The sequence below is a fragment of the Argopecten irradians genome, chromosome 3, assembly GCF_041381155.1.
Source record: "Argopecten irradians isolate NY chromosome 3, Ai_NY, whole genome shotgun sequence".
In the NCBI taxonomy this organism is placed as follows: Eukaryota; Metazoa; Mollusca; class Bivalvia; order Pectinida; family Pectinidae; genus Argopecten; species Argopecten irradians.
In genome coordinates, this window is record NC_091136.1 from 43,642,084 (window position 1) to 43,663,926 (window position 21,843).

Here is a 21,843-nt window from a genome sequence, read left to right on the forward strand (position 1 = left end):
TATTCCATACAAGATCAAACTATGAGATTAGGAGAAACTTTTTTTCACTAAGAGCTACTAAGATATGGAACGATCTACCAGAGAATGTAGTGATGGCGCCAAATATAAACTCCTTCAAAAATGCGTTAGATAAACATTGGAAAGAACAAGAACTCTTATACAACTACAAAGCCTTTGTACATCATTAATTTATTATTATTACCGGATAAAAATGTATTAACTGTAAACTCTATATTTTGTCTGAGTCTGGTATAGAGGACTTTACATATAAGTCCAGAACTAGAAATAAACTTATCTTATCTTATCTTATCTTAAATCAAATTGTTTAGAAAGTGATGAAACGTGTAGCGACTCTACAAAATTATCGATCCTATTTAAACAAGAGGCCCAGAGGGCCTGTATCGCTCACCTGGTTTGTAATGCCAAGTAATGTTCTGAATACAGGTTCATTGTTTCCTTTCTGAAGGAATTTTAATATTAACCTCTAAATCCCCTATTGGGCCCCACCCCTTCTGCCCCCAGGGGGTCAGAGCCAAAATTTATACAAGTTCTGTTCCCCTTCCCCCAAGGATGTTTGTGGCCAAATTTGGTTACATTCCATTCAGAACTCTATGACTAGTAGCGATTTAAAGGATTTACCTCTATTTCCCCTATTGGGCCCCGCCCCTCCTGCCCGTGGGGGACCAGAGCCAAAATTTATACAAGTTCTGTTCCCTTTCCCCCAAGGATGTTTGTGGCCAAATTAGGTTACATTCCATTCAATACACTATGACTAGTAGCGATTTAAAGGATTTACCTCTATATCCCCTATTGGGCCCCGCCCCTCCTGCCCCTGGGGGATCAGAGCCAAAATGTATACAAGTTCTGTTCCCCTTCCCCCAAGGATGTTTGTGGCTAATTTTGGTTACAATCCATGCAGAACTCTTGGACAAGTAGCGATTTAAAGGATTTACCTCTATTTCCCCTATTGGGCCCCGCCCCTCCTGTCGGGGGGGGGGGGGGGGGGGTCAGAGCCAAAATTTATACAAGTTCTGTTCCCCTTCCCCCAAGGATGTTTGTGGCCAAATTTGGTTACAATCCATTCAGAACTCTATGACTAGTAGCGATTTAAAGGATTTACCTCTATTTCCCCTATTGGGCCCCGCCCCTCCTGCCCCCGGGGGACCAGAGCCAAAATTTATACAAGTTCTGTTCCCCTTCCCCCAAGGATGTTTGTGGCTAATTTTGGTTACAATCCATGCAGAACTCTAGGACAAGTAGCGATTTAAAGGATTTACCTCTATTTCCCCTATTGGGCCCCGCCCCTCCTGCCCCTGGGGGATCAGAGCCAAAATTTATACAAGTTCTGTTCCCCTTCCCCCAAGGATGTTTGTGGCTAATTTTGGTTACAATCCATGCAGAACTCTAGGACAAGTAGCGATTTAAAGGATTTACCTCTATTTCCCCTATTGGGCCCCGCCCCTCCTGCCCCTGGGGGGTCAAAGCCAAAATTTATACAAGTTCTGTTCCCCTTCTCCAAGGATGTTTGTGGCCAAATTTGGTTACAATCCATTCAGAACTCTATGACTAGTAGCGATTTAAAGGATTTACCTCTATTTCCCCTATTGGGCCCCGCCCCTCCTGCCCCCGAGGGACCAGAGCCAAAATTTATACAAGTTCTGTTCCCCTTCCCCCAAGGATGTTTGTGGCTAATTTTGGTTACAATCCATGCAGAACTCTAGGACAAGTAGCGATTTAAAGGATTTACCTCTATTTCCCCTATTGGGCCCCGCCCCTCCTGCCCCTGGGGGATCAGAGCCAAAATTTATACAAGTTCTGTTCCCCTTCCCCCAAGGATGTTTGTGGCCAAATTTGGTTACAATTCATGCAGAACTCTATGACTAGTAGCGATTTAAAGGAAATGTTGACGGACAGACGGACGACGGACGGACGGACGACGGACGACGGACGACGGACGCCGCGCCATGACATAAGCTCACCGGCCCTTCGGGCCAGGTTAGCTAAAAATTAAAAGCCGTTTCGGAACGTTAGAAAGCCTTTAAGGATACACTCCTCTGAGAAGTCAAAATTTTCTTGTATTAAACTTTTTTTCTCATATAGATTTTTGGAAATAGGAGTTCACACCATAAAAGAAAATGGAAGAAAAACATATGTCCGTGTGCTCATTATTGTCACTCAAATCAAGGACGTATATGAAAAGGATTGCTCAAATATACCTAGTTGACAAAATATTGGATTTTATGGGAATTTTGCCGTTTAGACCAAACGTTCAAGGCCACAGTTTCCTAATGAGATGTTTGATATGTATGGGTGATTGTAGAATTTGTTTTCCCAGTGATCCTCTTTAAAAAGTACCAGTTTTGATTAATAAGACTCATATTTTTTTCAGAATAATAACATATGCTAGGGCCTACCCCTACCCCTTAATTATGAGCTATAAAATGCACTATTTCAGTCTTTTTTGCCAAATTTAAACCTCTATAGGAAAAATCTGGTATTAAACTTTTCTAATATTTTTCATATCGATGGGAAACTGAGAATAGTTGTCTTGTTAACATGTTTGCGTTTCGTTTGTTTTGGAAGCCAAATGGGATTTGTAAATTCATAAAACTTCCATGTGCGTCCCTTGCCGCCATCTTGTTTACGATCTGCTGGTGGGAGAGGAAGCAGTCCAGTTTGCAGCAAACATCCCGCCTTCTTCTCGTTATTGATGAACTGTGTTATAGTTTACCGCTAATTAGCTACAAAAGCGAACTGCAAACATGAGTGATATAGATCCGAACAAATTAAAAGTTGCAGAATTACGCGAGGAACTGAAGAACCGGGGACTGGACACGAAAGGGACAAAAGCTGTTTTGGTAAAGCGATTGAAAAAGGCCCTAAACGATGAAGCTGGAAACGCAGGTAATGTATTGTTTCGCTATTATCTACATGAATGTTTTATTTATTTGTATTCAAATTTGCACTACGCGCTTGATTTCATTGTATCGTTTTGCACGTGGTATGTTGATTTACCGGTGTGTGTAAATATGAAGACGACCTTGACCTTTTGAATCCGTTTGGTTATAAATAACACTTCCATCGTTGCTTCTGCGCATCAACTTATTATCTCAAACTTTAATACATCTTTTAGTTTATAGTCTGATTTTCATGTATAATCATGGGTGTTAATGAATTTTATAGTAAATTAGACGTTTCTTCTCTACTGCATTATAATTTACTGTTTACACACACCTGTTTCTACTGAGTTAGTGTCCAGACAGTGTTATTTGGCCTGGGTTTTAACTTCATATGTATTCAGAAGACATTACGAAAGTTGAAAAAAATTGCTGGACATTTGGACCGGCAAGGACTGTGAGTAGGCCGGACCAAACAAGATTTTGCTGCATATACTTCAGTCGCCATTTTTACCGACATCTGGTACTCAATAATTGCTGTACGGTCGGTCCGGACCGAAGTTTAAAATAGACAGTACCAGGTCAAAATTTGTTGGTACAAATTGCACGATGTCTGTATTCAGCAGATAAAGAAAAGCATACACATAAATCATATTTGTGTTTGTTGTATATTTGCCTTTATCAGGTAATCAGGCAACTATTAAAGCTAATCCAAGTTCCAGACATTTTAACAATAGTGGCTCTTTCTGCTTCATGTTGTAGCTGCAGATGAATCACTGACAGAAGAAACTTCCCATGATGATTCTTCGCAAGATGCAGCGCTGGACGAAAGCTCTCAAGAGATCACAGATGTATGTTTTCTGTTAGCATAATGTCTCTATATACTATCTGCAATATACTTCTCAACTACAAGGATTTTTTTCTTTAGCTTGATATGTTGACTGTAAGCCACAGATCCAAAATTTGAGCATGCCTGAACATTCCTAATATAAAACATATTAAAGTTTGCAGATCTATGATCAGAAGACGATGACTTTTTTTTTTGTCCATTTTAATCTTTATTCTGGGCATTTTCTAAAATATTGAATTATAAGTACACAATATTATACTCTTAGTACTGATAAATAGAATTTTGATTCCATGATATGTCACATGCATATGGTCATTGTTATTTACTGTTGCATATTACTTTCAGACATCTGCCACAGAGCCTCCGCCAGTTGATGAGCCAATGCCTGAACCAGTTGCAGAACCAGAACCAGTAAAGGAAGAACCAGTGAAGCAAGAATCACCAGTTAAACAGGAATCACCTGTCAAAAAAGAATCGCCAGTCAAACAAGAATCACCAGTCAAACAAGAATCACCCGTTAAGGTAGCTACACCAGTCAAGGAGGAATCTGAGTCGGAACCAATGGAACAAGAGGCAACTGAAGATGTTAACGAGGAGGAAGAGAAGAAACTATTAGGAGAAACAGATGAAGAGGTGCCTGCTGTTGAAGAGCTTACAACAGTTGACGAGGCAACATATGAAGATGAAGATACAAAAGGTTCATTATTTTGAATACATTACAGTACATTTAAGATGTGTTTGCATAGTTTAATTGATTTCCGTAAATTCTTAAGATATTTTGTTCATTTCTTTATTTGGAAATATCAGAAATGATTTAATGTTTACAACTTTTTAAAAGCCAGACAATTTCGAACTGTTCAAAGAATCTATATAATGTTTGCATAATAAAAGAAATGTGTTTTTCACTCTCCCAGAAGATGGTGATAAAAAATCAAGTGACGGCAAAAGAAAACGCTCTCATTCACATGACAAACATCGAAGTCGTTCAAGATCACCCAGAGATCGAAGGAGGTCACGGTCACCAAGAGAGAGAAGGTAATTATGGTATTTTGAATTTTATGATAGTATATTTCACCAATTAAGACATATTTTGCATGCTATCTTACACACATTTTAAATGTCAGCATCTTTAGTAAAGAGTATATTTCAATTACTCTTCATATTTGTGATAAATATAAAAACCATTGTTGGACTTTTCAGAGTTTCAGAAGGATGCTATAATTGGTTTCAACATTTTGGTTGTTTCCACCAGGAAAAGGACTGTGTAAAGCCATGTTTTCAAAATAACCGGATTAATTTATTTTTTTCCCTCCTGAAATCACTTCAAAATGGTACTGTTTGGCGTCCTGATATTTTTTTGACATTACTGTTAATGGATTTAAGAAATAATAATCTTTGTGTTTTACCTTGTAGGCAGCGAAGTCCAAAAAAAATTGTCATGGAAGATGAGACTTGGGAGTCCTCTACACAAGTGCTTCTTGACAGATGTAAGGAACATTTCTTAAACATGCACATGTACTGTCATTGAAAATTTATTCTTAACTAATATATGTTATACTATTCTGTCCTTGCATATAACAGAGTTATCTGCCATTTCGAAAGACCTAATTATTTTTTTGCTAAAATCATGATGTTATATGACTATGCTCATATTATAATCATGATGCCACATTCAGTATCTACCTGCAAGACAGATAACTCTTTAATATTGAAAGATGGAAGATTGATTTCAAACAAATTGTGGATAACATTGAGTTGTCAATAGAAAATGAATTTTGCAGTATGGGAATTACCGTATGTTTAAATCATTGTTGGTTTGAAGTTCAAATGACACATATAGAATAAGAATTTTGTTAAATACATATTCCTGTGCCATGTTAGTAAGAAGTAGTCACTTACAGAACCAATTTTGAATCCTATCAGACAACAGTGATCTGAACCTGAAGATTGACGAGACAAACTTGAAGGCTGAACCTCTAACTCATGATGGGTTTGCCATGATGTGGGCTGGAGCTAGAGCAATGTACGGTGTAAACAAAGGCAAAGTGGCTTTTGAAGTTAAAGTAAGTACTGTCAAGGCATAATTTTAACATTTAGCCTTAATATGGCAAGAGAAAAAAAGCTGTATGTGGGATAAAAATAATTTCAATTAATTCACTTAAATATTGTATTCATTTGATGTAAATGTTATATGTATCTACGAACATTCTCTGCTATGGTTACATTCTGAATTCTATCTAATTCTAGTTAGTAGAATTGGCCACAATTCTGTCTATCTAATGCAGTTTTGGTTTTGAGTTACTTCTTTACTAACGTCCTAGCTATTCAACCACATAATTGATTGCAGTTGTGTACAATATAGAGTGATTGATGTTATCTGTGTACTTGATCTCAAGAAAAAAACATCTATTGAAACTATCTATAGCTCGGCCATAATTATTTCAGGTTTGTCATTGATTTATCAACTGATGTTGATCATATTTGAAATCAAAATTTTTATTAGCAACCTAAAAAGGAAAAGTATTTGTAAGATTGGTCTTTTGTCCAGTTGAAGTCAAATCTCGTTAATATTTGAAGACAAAAATGTGTTAGGAATGTGTATTTACAATAAAGGCTGTATTTTTGTTGACAGCTTTTGGAGAATATGCACCTAGATCATGTTGGACAGGAGGAAACCAACCCACATGTAGCTAGGGTTGGCTGGTCCATGGACTCTACATCTTTACAACTTGGTAATTAACACACATGCTATTGTATTGGTCTATTCTGTATGATTTAAATGTAGAATTATTCTCCAGGCTTATATGGCAAAAGCAAATATGTTTTAGAAAATGCCAGGCTTATATGGCAAAAACAAATATGCTTTAGAAAATGCTTATTTGTGCCATTGGTTTTTATCTAGAAAATTTCTTATGCATTCTTACCTTTTTGTTCTTTTTAGTGTTTTCGCAATTTCTCTGCAGTTGAATTTCACAATCTAGACTCAAGCATTTTACTTAACCTTTGTTAGGATTTTCATTATTTCCTATTGCTCATGAAATAAGTGAAATTTAATTGTATGCAAAAATAAATTGATTTAAAGTAAGAATGTACTATGTTATGCATTATCAAATTAAATTTGAATTTCTTTTTTTACTTCAAATACTAAACAGTGTTTCATTACAAATAATAAATATTGATATTGATTTTTAATGCCATCTGTGACATTAAGGTGAGGAGGCCTTCTCTTACGGTTATGGTGGTACAGGGAAGGCGTCTGTGGACTGTAAATTTGAGGACTATGGAGAGAAGTACTCTGCTGGTGATGTTATCACTAGCTACATTGTAAGTCTTCACTTAATTATTAATTTTAAAGTTCTGAGCAAATTGTCAAGATGTTAACTTTTGGGTTTAAACAGCGGTCATTAAACTTGTATTATATGATGCCTTGCAATGCGAATTTTGAAGATTGTTAACCTGTAAACTGTCTCTTAGAAAGAAAACGGTTAAAGTTTGATTCTAACATCAGGAAACATGTCTAAAGATGAATAAGGAAATGTTGTTTATACCATTAAAAATAAAAATGTTCAGTCTGTTTGGGTACTGCTGTTATAATTGCCATTTTCGTGACTTGGAATTGGTCTTTTATGTATTCAAAAGATTGATGTATTTGTATATTTTAAAATAACATATTTTCTTTTATTATTAGGACTTTGAAGATGATGAGACTGTCTTCTTCAGCTATTCCAAGAATGGTGAAGAATTAGGAGTGTGTTTCTCAATTGAGAAATCAACTCTTGGAGATAATGCCATGTTTCCTCATGTCTTGACTAAAAACACATCATTTGAGGTCAACTTTGGAGCTCAGGTGAGACAATTTACAGTATACTGTTATAAGAAATAAAGATTATTTATAAAACAGTGATTTTCAGAATTCGGATACAAATATCATACAACAGATTTTGATGTGTCATGATATCTCAAATGGATTTAGTCTGATCATATCACAAATTTATTTGGTATGAATGTGTTAGAGGAATGAGACAATGTTTTAGCTGGCACACTGACAAACATTTACCAACTGCAAATTTACATAGTCACGATTCAGTACATTTGTATTGTAGGAAGAGCCATGGTTCCCCCTGAAAGAGGACTTTGTGTTCATTGAAAATGTAGAGGACAAAGTCCGAGGGACAGCTCCACCGGCCAAAAAGGAAGAGTGTCAGGTAAGAGATTTTAAATCCTCATTCTTTATAAAATACACACTTTTAATCAAAATTATAGACATTTCATTTCGTAAATTAGTACACACCATTTTGTCATAGTGAAAAGTATTTAGAGTTTGTTGCTTTTCATGTTTTGTCATATCAATTGCATGAAAAACGTTGTGGAAAGTAGCGCTGACGTTTAGATATTAAGTTGATTATGAAAGAAAAGTTAGCCTGTCTTGCCCTTTTGATCTGGCTCAGATATCTTGCTACTGCTGTTTGATGTGATTCTTGTATTACAACAAAAGAGAACATTATTGTCTTAATGTAAATTGATATTTCTCCTATCAGATGTTGATGATGATTGGTCTACCAGGATCAGGAAAGACCACATGGTGTGAGAAACACAGATCAGAGAACTTGGACAAAAAGTTCAACATATTGGGAACCAACAACATCATTGATAAAATGAAGGTAAGAAGCTTGTGGAGACTTGTCCCAATAAATCCTACCTGTATTGATAACTTGAAAGGATGCACAAAAAGGTTTTTTGCTTTTATTTCTTCATACCATATTATCTATCTTTAATCTGATATCTTAAGAAAAATATGTTATAAAATAATTTGTGTGCAAAATTACATCTTTCTAGTTAAACGATTTGATATTGTATATTCCTCTACTAGTATCAGGAAGGGGATGTTAACGTTTGCTAAGTGTATGCTTCCCCAACATAATCATGTGTGGACCCTATACTAATACTCCTTGTCATTGGAATTCATGGGATTCAGGCTTTGGTGAATGATGACAGGTTTAGTAGGTATTGTGGTGTGTAGGGTCCAAAAGTAAGTACCGTATTTTTGCGCGTATAGTGCGCACCCGCGTATAGTGCGCAGGTATGCTTTTGAGTTTCATTTTGGAAAAAAAATATTTACAAACAAAATCTCAGTTTTTGTATCTTCGTTCAAAACATTTTGCATTGACTCCAAACACTCTTGAAGAACAAAATCAAACGGTTCTTATTGTTAATCAGTGCTTAAAACAACCTTCTGTTCATTAACATTAACTGGCGAGAGGAGTTTGACACGATGATTGACACTTTGTTTACACAACGGCAGGCCTAGTTAGCTTGTGAATTGCCGGTGACACTATAATGAGGATCTCAACAACGATGTTTTTACAATCAAATAATTAATCATACCTTGTGTAATTCCAAGTGGTATCAATCAAGTCTATTGTGTATCTGATAGGCATTTAGATTTAATTATTATCCAAGATATTAGCTCGAAAGCCGACTGGGTAGGCTAATCAACCAAAGGTGGCCGCCATATTTGAGTACTGACTGCACACTTTCGTATTCTCATTTATTTCAATTAGTATTGAAATCAGGATGTGATCTTACAGAACCATTTCAAAAGATGGTAATAAGAGTAAATTTTACATTCATACCATCATTTATAGTGCCGATTGGTCAGTGTTAATGTAAGAAGGTTTTAGTTTCGTATTTAATTTGCTGGCTCTGCATGTGGCGATTACACTCACTTCCGTAAACATTTGCAAGTTCAAAAGTTTTTCACATGCTGGAGAAACATATTTATAAGGTAATCTGTTTAATGTGACGAATCAATTACACACATATACTTCGTTTCAAGCTCCAGACTATAATCATTTAGCCATTTAGATTTGGAGATACCTTACTGAAGATTCACGATCGTAACATGTGTCCGGTCATGAACACATGTGCTCCCAAAACGGACTTTCAAGGAATTAAAGATAGAAATTTCAAGTGATGTTTTCCTTTTATATTGAATACATACATTGATCATTGACTTAAAGATTCAAGTATTTAATCATAACCCTATCACGACAACATGTACAAAATGTTACTGCACTCTTTAGCTGGGACCTGCCGGCCGGTGATCATGACGCAGGACCTGGCCATGTACCTGCGTATAGTGCACACCCCAACTTTTGACTTGATAATTTATGAAAAAAAGTGTGCACTATACGCGCAAAAATACGGTAACTGTGACCTACATTTTGACTTGTGTCATATACCAAAATAAACTCCATATCCTCATTTTGCATTAGGTTTCAGACTTCAAACTGCTTCATTATATTGTTTCCATGATATGTTGTTAACCTATATCAGTTCAGTTTTATTATTAGTTTCAGACACAGAATTATTCTGTTGAATCTTTAAATTTTGTACTGTTTCCGTAGGTGATGGGTCTGCCAAGAAAAAGGAACTACGCTGGACGCTGGGATGTCCTCATTGATCTGTCTACCAAGTGTCTCAACAAAATGCTGGAGTTGGGAGCAAGCAAAAAGAGGAACTACATCCTAGACCAGGTAATGTAATTGGCACTCGACGATCATGTGCTGAGAAAGTACAATATTTGGATGTAAAGTGGCAATCCTGTTACAACTAAAAAAAATAATCGGCAAATCTGGCCATACAATGATCATCATCACATGCACTATACTTGCATGTCAGGTAGGTATAAACAGCTGATGTCATCCTTTTCATCAATGTCCAAGGTATGTACCGCCCCGCCCCTTACCAAACCCACAAGTTCACAACTTTCCTTTGGAACTTCTGGATATGAAGGTGAGTGTATTTAGTTCTAGACTTGTATAGTGTTGCGACACAATCGCCATGTTTTGAAGCACCTGTATGTATACAATACCTTTGGTATTTAGTCGCGTCCGTATGTATAAAACATTTAACGTTGTATAGATATTCATTGACTGAACACAAGTCATTAAGGAAGGAATGGTAGGATATATATATATAATACAATGCACATGATGTTATTCTACAATACAAAGGATGATTATGAATGATGTCGGAGAGATCTGATTTAGTCTGATAATTATCAGAAGAGAAACTTTTTACTGTTTACCTAACAAAATGTTTCCGGTCAGGATATCATATAAAAACAAAGACATTGTTATTGATGTTTTTATGGAGATGGAGTTATTGACAAGAATGGTAGATTTCACAGCTTGTTTGTGCTGTAGAAATGATCTGAGACTCAATATCTGTGATGTTTGATATGATGAAGACTTGCTGAAGAAAAACTTTTAGGCTAGTGTAGGTTGGTTCTTTTCAGCTCAAGAGGAGGCTGGTAAGTATTGAACTGATGATGGAGCTGAATCACTCATTTACATGTTCTTGGAGTATATTGCAGATCGATTGGATGGATTATTTTTTTGCTCTAGCAACAGTTTGAACTTTACACTGTCGGCCTCTGTAGGCAATCAGACAGTCAGCCCAATCCGAGATTGATATTTATATTCTCTGTTGCCACGCTAGACAAATGTGTATGCATCAGCCAGACGACGTAAGATGCAGCCTTTTGAAGGTTTTCAACGCAAAGCTGTTCTGATAGTTCCGTCTGATGAAGATTTCAAAAAACGCATTGAGCAGCGAGAGAAGGAAGAAGGAAAGGAAGTACCAACTAGAGCAGTACTTGAAATGAAAGGTAGGCTGTGCTGACATCCAACGCTGGCACCAGCTAGCCATACTCTAAATGTATGTAGTCCCTTCACTCTTATATAGCATGCCTATGACTAAAGATTACTTTCTCTGTAAGGTGTAGGATGTTCCAGCCCATTACAGCCAGGGGTGCCAGTTCGAAAGGACCATCTCTGGCCGATATTTGGTGGCGTTTCAGCATGTCTTATCTGTTTGTAGCCAACTTCTCCCTGCCGGAAGAGGGTGTGCTGTTTGACGAGTTGCAGAACGTGGAGCTAGAAGGTGATGAACTCAAGGAACTCATCCAGAAATATAACAAGGAAGGCAAAGATGCTCTGCCACCTCCAGAGAAACGACACAGGGAAAGTCGCTTTGGAAGTAAGTTACGGTTCTTATAGTACAGTATAACTTGTCTAAACCGGATGTGAACGGGACCAGTCTATCTGTTCGGTTTATACAGGTGTCCGGTTTATAGAGGATATAACCTCATCACAATATGTTCACATGGAAATCATCAGAAGAATTTTTTTTATTACAGCACAAACATTTATTCTCACATATGTACATGGTAGAACACAGAATTCCATTCTACGTTTTTTTGGTTTCTGAGGTGTACATGTACGATCCATTTCTCTCGGTGTACTACATTCAAATGAACTCTCAGAAGTTATGTGTATGTTTTATTGTTAGAATTGACCGTGAAAAGTATTCACAAATACAATGTACATGTAACAAAACCATCGAATGAAAAGTGAAAAGTTGTCACTATCTAGCCCTTAGTATATGGGTACAGGTAAATCCCCTTAGGCGTCTCATGATCAGTCCCATATTGTGAAAACATTGCTGCCGGTTTGCCCAAGTTAATTTTACAAAGAAAGGTATAGTAACATTACCTAGACAGTTCCGGTTTTCAGAGTAGACAGGTTCCGGATTATGCAGGTTTTGGGTACTATAGTTTATTAAGAAATTTGCCGGGACCAAACAAATTAATCAGTATAGACAAGCTTCCAGTTTATACAGGGTTTGGTTTAGACAAGTTATACTTGAACTGTAAAACAATGAGAAAAGTTTTGAATCAATGTTTATTCTACAACCTAGCATGTTTCAAGTTTGCTTTTGATTTTACTGTTGAAACTGTTCATTGAAATTTTGAATCAAAGCAGTTTTTGTATTTAAAAAATGAGCAGTTTTATGGCCTGGGTACTCACAATCCTGTTGTTTTCAGTATCTTATTCGTCATTTCTGTCTTTATGGCACTTGGAACAAAAATATAAAAAATACCATATTAACAATATTACTTTTGATTTCATTACTAATAAGATGCTATCTGAAAATAGTCTACATCATGGTATGTATTATATGTGTTTTTGTTGCTATCTTTCAGATATTGAAAGGCGTGACAGCAGAGGCTACGATCGACATGGTGGCAGAGATAACCGTGATCGTGGTTACCGTAACGACAGACGAGGCGGTTACGGTGGTGGTGGCTATGGGGGTGGCTACGGTGGCAATAGAGGTACATATAGCTGTCTGGTGTTGTTAGTGTGTCAACCTGAGAACATAATAACAATTGTAGCTGTTTATCTCACTTAGCACTCAGTATTTTTAGGTCACCTGACCATAGGTCATGGTGACCTATTGCGATAGCCTTTTGTCCGTCGTCGTCCGTCGTGCGTTAACTTTTTGTTGTGAACACGATAACTTGAGTAAATGTGAACCGAGATTGATGAAACTTTGTATGTAGCTTAATATTAACAAGATCTCGGACGAGTTCGAGTTTCAGGGTTGCTGGGTCAAGTTCAAGGTCACTGCTACTATTTTTAGAAAATCCCTATCAGCACTCTAGCGGCTTCATTCCTTGAGTGATTTTGATCAAACTTAACACAAATTTAAAGGACCATAATATTTTCGACAAGATACAGTTTCAGGATTGCCAGGTCAAGGTCACTGTTACTATTTTTAGGTCACCTGACCATACGTCATAGTGACCTACTGCAATAGCCTATTGTCCATCGTGCGTTAACTTTACTTTGTGAACATGATGACTTGAGTAAATGTTAACCGAGGTTGATGAAACTTTAAATGTAGCCTTATATCAACAAGATTTCGTACGAGTTCAAAAATGGGAATTATTCGACAGTAACGTACAAGTTATTGCCCTTTGTTCTAATTTTATCATTGTGCTTGTGAACAAGATAACTTTGGTAAATGTGAACTGATTTTGATGAAACTCTGTATGTAGCCTTATATCAACAAGATCTAGGATGAGTTTGAAAAAGGAAATTTTTCGACGGTAAGGCCATTCCAATTTGATTTCTTGTTCATCAGATTTCCCGCTCCTATTTTCTGAAAATGAAATAAAAATAAAATAATATATTTACTGCTCCTCATTTTTTGTCTGAGAATCTGACGAACCCAGGCAAAATTTTATAGGGTTCATTTTACTAGTCACCGTTCCTGGTCACTCAGATGTTTGAATTATTCTTGCATGTATTTTCAAATACGCAAGCGTCTTACAAACCTTTACAACAACAAAGATGTCAAGTTTTCCGCAACGTGCAGGCAAAGTGGTACTTAGAGATAGAAACTGATTTCACTGATCCCGATTTCACTCTGATTTTGCCAATGTCTGCAACTCATTTAAAAGACTTTGCATTCGATCTCACATTAAAAATGGTGACCATATTAGGTGTTTTGACTGGCCGATTTAGCAACGAAAAACAATAATCAAGCATGTCAATTATTTGATGGCAATCGCTAATTAAATAACAGCTCAGTTACCTGATTTCTTCAGACCCGGTCAGTGTGTTTTTTGAAACGCGGTGGCCGAGTGGTTAAGATGTCCCGACATATTACCACAAGCCCTCCACCTCTGGGAAGTGGGTTTGAATCCCATGTGGGGCAGTTGCCAGGTACTGAACGCTGGTCGGTGGTTTTTCTCCGGGTACTCCGGCTTTCCTCCACCAACAAACCTGGCATGTCCTTACATGACCCTGGCTGTTAATAGGACGTAAAAATAAACAAACAAACCAAAATTTTGAAACGTGGCCCACATAGCTCGAATTTTGTTAACATGTTTTGACTGCATGACTTAGTAACAGCTAGGTGACGATTCGTCTGCTATTCGGCCAAATATTGTAGTAAATTACACACTTTACTGGGATCCAAACTTAGTGTTACTTCTGTTTCATTTTGACTTTTACAACAATGTAACATACATTTGCCTTCATTTATGTGTTGATAGGTTATATGTATGTTTGCGTTTGATTTACCAAAAAAAATGTTTCATGAAAAAATCATAAAAAATGAATTTAGAATAATTCTTTTATGATATGAATGCTGATATGCATGTCGTGAAACTTTTGAGCCATACTGTCCATATATTTTCATACAAATATTCTTTTTAAAGACAATGAAGGAGTGTAATTAAAATGAATAATCTTTGTGTTTATATTTTTTGTAGTTACATTTATAAACATTATCTCATTTTAAGTGTGAGCAGCTAAAAAGGTAACATGCTAAACACAATAAGTCAGTTCCATACAATATTATGTGACAACTAAGAAAGAATGTATATGTCGGAGGAGGTTATATTGGTTTAAAAGATTTTCCATTAATGCTAATCGCTGATTGTTTCTATTAGTTTGAAGGACCAAGGTGAGCTTATGCCATACCGTGGCGTCCGGCGTCCGGCGTCCGTCGTCCGTCGTCCGTCCGTCCGTCCGTCCGTCCGTCAACAATCGACTTCTTCTCCATAACCGCTGGTCGGATTTCAACAAAATTTGACTGGTAGCATCCTTATGGGCTACTAACTGGAAATTGTACAAATGATGGGGCTGACCCCCCGGGGGCCTGAGGGGCGGGGCCAAAAGGGGTCAATTTGGCTATTTCCATATAAACGACTTCTTCTCTGAAACCAAGCATGGGATAGCACCCATAATGCAATGGTAGCATCCTTATAGGGTGGGGATTCAAAATTGTACAAATGATGGGGCTGACCCCCCAGGGGCCTGAGGGGCGGGGCCAAAAGGGGTCAATTTGGCTATTTCCATATAAACGACTTCTTCTCTGAAACCAAGCATGGGATAGCATCCATAATGCAATGGTAGCATCCTTATAGGGTGGGGATTCAAAATTGTACAAATGATGGGGCTGACCCCCCGGGGGCCTGAGGGGCGGGGTCAAATGGGGACAATTTGGCTATTTCCATATAAACGACTTCTTCTCTGAAACTAAGCATGAGATAGCACTCATAATGCAATGGTAGTATCGTTATAGGGTGGGGATTAAAAATTGTACAAATGATGTGGCTGACCCCCCGGGGGCCTGAGGGGCGGGGTCAAAAGGGGTCAATTTGGCTATTTCCATATAAACAACTTCTTCTCTGAAACCAAGCATGGGATAGCACCCATAATGCAATGGTAGCATCCTTATAGGGTGGGGATTCAAAATTGTACAAATGATGGGGCTGACCCCCCGGGGGCCTGAGGGGCGGGGTCAAATGGGGTCAATTTGGCTATTTCCATATAAACGACTTCTTCTCTGAAACTAAGCATGAGATAGCACTCATAATGCAATGGTAGTATCTTTATAGGTTGGGGATTCAAAATTGTACAAATGATGGTGCTGACCCCCGTTTTGGGGGCCTGAGGGGCGGGGTCAAAAGGGGCCAATTTGGCTATTTCCATATAAACGACTTCTTCTCTGAAACTAAGCATGGTATAGCACCCATAATGCAATGGTGGCATCTTTATAGGGTGGGGATTCAAAATTGTGCAAATGATGGGGCTGACCCCCAGGGGGCCTGAGGGGCGGGGTCGAAAGTGGCCAATTTGGCTATTTCCATTTAAACGACTTCTTCTCTGAAACTAAGCACGGTATAGCACCCATAATACAATGGTAGTATCCTTATAGTGTGGGGATTCAAAATTGTGCAAATGATAGGGCTGACCCCCCGGGGGCCTGAGGGGCGGGGTCAAAAGTGGTCAATTTCCATATATATATGACTTTTTCTCTGCAACTTAACATGGGATTACGCTCATAATGCAATGGTTACATCCTTATAGGGTTTGGATTCAAAATTTTGCAAATGATGGGGCTGACCCCCCGGGGGCCTGAAGGGTGGGGTCAAAAGGGGTCAATTTAGCTATTTCCATATAAACGACTTCTTCTCTGCAACTAAGAATGGAAGAGCACTTATAATGCAATGGTAGCATCCTTATAGGGTTGGGATTTGAAATTGTGCAAATGATAGGGCTGACCCCCGGGGCCTTAGACGGCAATAGATGCGAGGTCAAAAGGTCAATTAGGCTACTATTTTCATATAAATTACTTTGTCTCTGAACCTATGTATTGGATAGCATATTTGTATGGTATCAATAGCATCATTGTATGGTTGTGATTCAAAATTAAACTTTGGGAGTCAATTTTGCTTATTTTTCTAATTGTCAGAGTCTTGTGATAATTACTAACAAAAAACCAGGTGAGCGATACATTAATGCTAATCGCTGATTGTTTCTATTAGTTTGTTGGTTTTTACTGATAGCTCTGTCAACAGCAAATTAATTATTGAAATTATTGACAATTGAATAAATAAAGCTTTCTTGACTATTTCCTTTTAAATACTAAACATTGCTATTCAATGTTAAAATTGTCATGTCATGATTGTCTTAAAATTGTAATGTACCATGCACTGAAAGCATTTTGTGTAATAGCATAATAGCAGCTATGAATATCGAAAACACTGAAGGAAACAACAAAACTCATATTTTAACACAAAAACTTGGTTATTAAGTGCTATTTCACGAAATAAACATAAAAGTCTAATAAAAATTCTATGAAAATATTCGCTCGCTCCAATTTTTTCCGCTTTCAAAATATTTTCAAAATTAAAAAAAATTCGCTTGCTCGCTCCTATTTCAAAATTCCAAAATCCGAAGAACAAGAAATCAAATTGGAATGGCCTAACTATATTTTAGAGTTCATGTCCCAAAGGCTGAGGAGTGGAGGCCAGTGGGGTCCAAATGGCTTTAATTTTCAGGTGATTGTTAAGGCCCATGGGCCTCTTGTTAGGAGTGAATTAAAGAGTGGTAAATACATTATCACAGGGCCTATTATGAAGTGATCAGCCCAATTCCCAATCCAAAATGTTTTTTCCCCCAATTGATAGCCAGATAGGTATGAAATGATAAATAAGAAAAAAGAATAATGTACATTTCAATTGAGAACAATGAAGTTACCAAATGCTAATATCAAAGAATTTCACTATTATAGATATTTCAAAATTCCTAATTCAAAAGGCCCTGATCCTGTTTTTCAGACTAGATGATAGGTCCTGCAGTGTTCCCGATCACGCAGAAACGTGCGTGAATCACGTACAATCTGTTTTATTGCACCCGTAAATTTGACAACCTGTACCAGATGTGTTAACTACTTATCTGTGTTGTCCTATGATAAAATCCGAGACCATACCCAACACCATCAGTAGTGTCGGGACTGATCATTATATCGCTCAAAGAACATGTGTTACAGGAAGCAATTTACGATGCAAATTTTAATCGTGCAATAACAACAAGAGTGTGTAGAGCTGTGTATGTCCAGCATTATCATAGAGTATGAAAACAAACTTCAAATCCACATGGTTCTTTGAACAAGAAAATTGTTTGTGACAGAAATCGGCTATGTGACAGAAATGGCTATAAGACAGCGATACATTTTACCAGCGACATGTTTTATCGAAGTCATGCCTTTTAGGATCGGCACATTCACAGACTGTTAGGGTGAAAAATCTGTAGATCTATACCAAATATTTTGAAAATTGCTTTTCAGAATGAATTTATAAATTAATTGCAATGTAAGATGGACTTTATGCATATTGAGAACATGATTTTTAAGTGAAAAAAATTGACACAACACGGCAGACATGTTTAGTACGTCGTCTGTTCATACTTTATCTGATTGAATAACTTGCAGGCAAATTTAAGAAGCAGCAATATTGTTCAAAATAAATCAAACAAAGGGATATATATCTAACGCTGTTTTTAATCCTTTGGCGAAATCTACGTTACTTTGTCTTTATTTTCTATCAAAGAATACACATGGGGTAAATATGCAAATATAGAGTACCTCTTAAATATGGCACTGTACCCCCATTTTGCAAGCTATGGGGGTATAAAAAACCCATTTGAAAAAATGACCGGGAACACTGGTCCTGTATCAATGAAACATTAGTATTTGGTTGATATTCTTACAAGAATCTGTCTGACATTAATGTCGTGTTCGCAGGTGGTTACAATAGAGGAGGTGGTTACAATAGGTATGATAACCGCCACAATGACAGACGAGACGACAGGAACGATCGCAGAATTTCTGGTGGCGACAGGCGCTCTGGTAGTGGCGACTGGAAGGGTCGGGTAAGTAACTCTCAATTCAAGCATGCTTATAAAATATCTGAATTGTCTGTCCTCATTGTTACTAGCTTATATCACAATGCTCCTGCTTCCTCTTTGAATTTTCTTAAAACTGCATTTGGTTGATGTTTTTCAGGATCGCAATGACAGCAGGAACTCCAATAAAAGCTATGGAAACAAATCACAAGGTTGGGGAAACCAGCAGGGAAGTTGGGGAAACCAGCAAGGAAGTTGGGGTAACCAAGGAAGCTGGGGAACTCAGCAGCAGCAACAGGGAGGCTATGGGGTGAGTTAGCGTTCTCAGACATTTACATTTCCAAACAAGATCAAAGATTAATTGTGTTACATTACAAGATAAATGTCCTTATGGTTCACTAAAGGTAGGTAGTTTTCATATGCATCCAATTCTATTTTAGGGTTCATGGAGTGTAACATAATCAGAGGCCTTGGCTAGCCAAGATGTTTCTGTACATGATCTTCTACACATTTCACAGAACATTTCACTATATAATAATGTTGATCTATATGATAGTTTTATGAAAATTTATTGATTCCAAATCCAGTGCGTTCATTACTATTTAATGTTAAATTGCAGCAATGGAACTACGCTCAGAGTGGGCAACAAAACTACAACTGGCCAAGCCAGAATAACTGGAACCAGAATTACTGGCAAGGTTACAACCAACAAACGGGGGCCACTGGTCAAAACAACACGGCAGCATCTAACTACAATCAGTGGGGGTCATACGGAAGCAGCGGCTCAAACTACCAACGCTAAAACACAGTGTTCTCAATGGTGTATATATATATGTTTGTCAGAAATCATGTGCATTTTACATCTTAATTACATTCATCACTCATTGTGGCTCCGTCTATAAGATATTGTCAACCTGGAGGCTATAATACATAGTCAATTTCTATATTGTTTCTGTGATTGGTTTTTGTACTTTTTATCAGATTTGATAGTGTATTTAGTATAGAGATATGAAAGACATCAGGCAGATTATTGTTTAAGTCCAAGGGAATGGAAATGGAAAATTACTATGTTGAAGAGACTCTTCAGGACTCATCAAACTAACATTGATATATCAACACATCATTGTGGGTTTATAGCTGTTTTGATGTTGAGTACATTTTTCTTTTGTTATGAAATGACCAAATAAACAGTCTCCATGAAACAGTGATTTTTTTTTTAAAATTATTATTTGTTATCTTTGAATGAATGGACTAATTAATAAAACTTCGTTCATAAATGCAGTAGGAAATGTTTCATTGATGTTTATCCAATTTTCATTTCATTATACCCGGATTGGATTTGTTTCTGTAAATAAGAATGGCCTACATGTTTCCTGTATTAAATGCAGAAAGCTCTACAGACAATGTATTTGAATGGTTTTCACTCATCAATCAAATGACTGACATGAATACATCATTATCCTATAATGATGGTTGATAGACTGGACCTTGTTTTTCCTCCTGCACAAACACATTTTAGGTTTGCTCAGTTTTGAATGTTTTTGGGTTTTGAGATCGACAGTCTTATAGGTCACTTTCCAGTGTCAATGCATCTTGTAATTTCATGTAATTTTGTGAATTCTTGAGAAGATTTAACAAACAATTGAACAGAATATAATCAAATCTTGAGATAAGAATCGAAAATTGAAACCAAACTACACATGTTGAAAGATTGCTGCTTACTGCCGTTCTATCATAAGATTGCACGATTGTGTTACAGTACTAGTGTATCGACTCACTGTAGTAGATTACATTGCTACATGTTACAGGTGAAGTGCCTATGTAACACGCATTGTGATTGGCTGAATTGATCTAAAAATAGAAGAGAAAAACGTGTGTGCACAGTAAAGCTGGTTTTTTTAGCCTGCCATGCTTGGTCTCATTTTCTTCCGATATTCGACGAATTTAACAACTTCTTCACTGACCTTTGTTGGTGTCATGATAGACCGAACACGTGGAAGCAGAGAACCATGTTGTTCCTCGCACAACTTTGCGATGTTTCCGACAGGTGGATTTACAAACGTCGGCCGCTTTAGATATATTTCCATAGGACACCCCATGCCATCATTGTACATTTTCACTACCCTTTCGCGTACTTTTAGATCGGTTCGTGGCTTTGACATGTCGACATATGATCGGTTGAGGACTGCTTCTAATTTTGGCTGTGATCGGTTGAACCGCTTCTAATTTTGGCGCAATTTTAGCGAGAGATTAAAATAGTAACGTAACGTTACACATGTGCAAACACACATGTATCTTACCGGTAACTTACATGTATAATATGCACGCGTTGGCAGCTTGGCGATCGACGATTTTTAGTACTTCCACACTTTTTATTCAGTATAAAGTTCAAATTCAGAGTTAAATTGACATTTTAAATATACCCTACCATAATTATGAAACTGAACAGTTGTTTTAGCAGATACTTTCTTCTTGACCTTCATATTTATTCATTAACGGTACCAGTATTATCATGTTTAAATCAGTATTATGTATTCTTCTACAGCTAGTATAACCTGATTGTGTGTTATCTCTTTCCATGTTTGATTTTTTTTTTCAATCATCTTATTTATATATTTACAACAGCTATTTCAGGAAACTCTGTCAGTCAAGTTCGTCACATGTGCTAGGTGTACTACGGAAAAAAACACCCAACAGTCATGTATATTACAGCGCGAATTCTATATATCAGCGTTATTTATTTTTACAGCGTAATACTTCTATTTTACAAATATTAATTTTTCAGATGTTTATCTATGAACATTTGTAATTGTTTCGACGTACTTACAACGTCCCGATTGCACAAATAGGTTGCATTGTGTAACGTTTATTTATATACACACTTCAGCCAATCACAATGCGTGTTACATAGACACTTCATCTGTACCATGTAGCGATGTAATCTACTACAGTGAGTCGATACACTAGTACTGTAACACAATCGTGCAATCTTATGATAGAACGGCAGTAATAAGTGCATTCATAACTAGTGACCAAGGACAGGCAA

At 37.2% G+C, this 21,843-nt stretch overlaps 1 protein-coding gene across 2 annotated transcripts; it reads left to right on the forward strand.

Moving 5' to 3' along the window:
• The first annotated feature begins 2,610 nt into the window (after positions 1-2,610).
• On the forward strand, positions 2,611-19,999 carry LOC138318704 (heterogeneous nuclear ribonucleoprotein U-like protein 1). Of its 2 annotated transcripts, none has more exons than XM_069261328.1 (18): positions 2,611-2,904; positions 3,660-3,748; positions 4,093-4,444; positions 4,665-4,782; positions 5,161-5,234; positions 5,671-5,810; positions 6,380-6,479; positions 6,959-7,071; positions 7,436-7,594; positions 7,851-7,952; positions 8,286-8,408; positions 10,155-10,283; positions 11,251-11,419; positions 11,632-11,790; positions 12,797-12,928; positions 18,697-18,824; positions 18,958-19,107; positions 19,417-19,999. In XM_069261328.1, exons 1-18 carry the CDS (start codon positions 2,763-2,765, stop codon positions 19,597-19,599), a joined length of 2,562 nt encoding a protein of 853 aa, XP_069117429.1. In that variant the 5' UTR covers positions 2,611-2,762; the 3' UTR covers positions 19,600-19,999. The 2 variants fall into 2 exon arrangements, with proteins under 2 accessions (XP_069117429.1, XP_069117428.1); XM_069261327.1 differs by having other exon boundaries at positions 2,612-2,904; positions 4,662-4,782.
• Positions 20,000-21,843: the final 1,844 nt, after the last annotated feature.

Coding starts and splice junctions, on each gene's coding strand:
- LOC138318704 (XM_069261327.1), top strand. CDS start 2,763: ATGAGTGATATAGATCCGAACAAATTAAAAGTTGCAGAATTACGCGAG. Junction 2,905..3,659: donor CGATGAAGCTGGAAACGCAG/GTAATGTATTGT, acceptor TTCATGTTGTAG/CTGCAGATGAATCACTGACA. Junction 11,420..11,631: donor AGCAGTACTTGAAATGAAAG/GTAGGCTGTGCT, acceptor ATCTGTTTGTAG/CCAACTTCTCCCTGCCGGAA.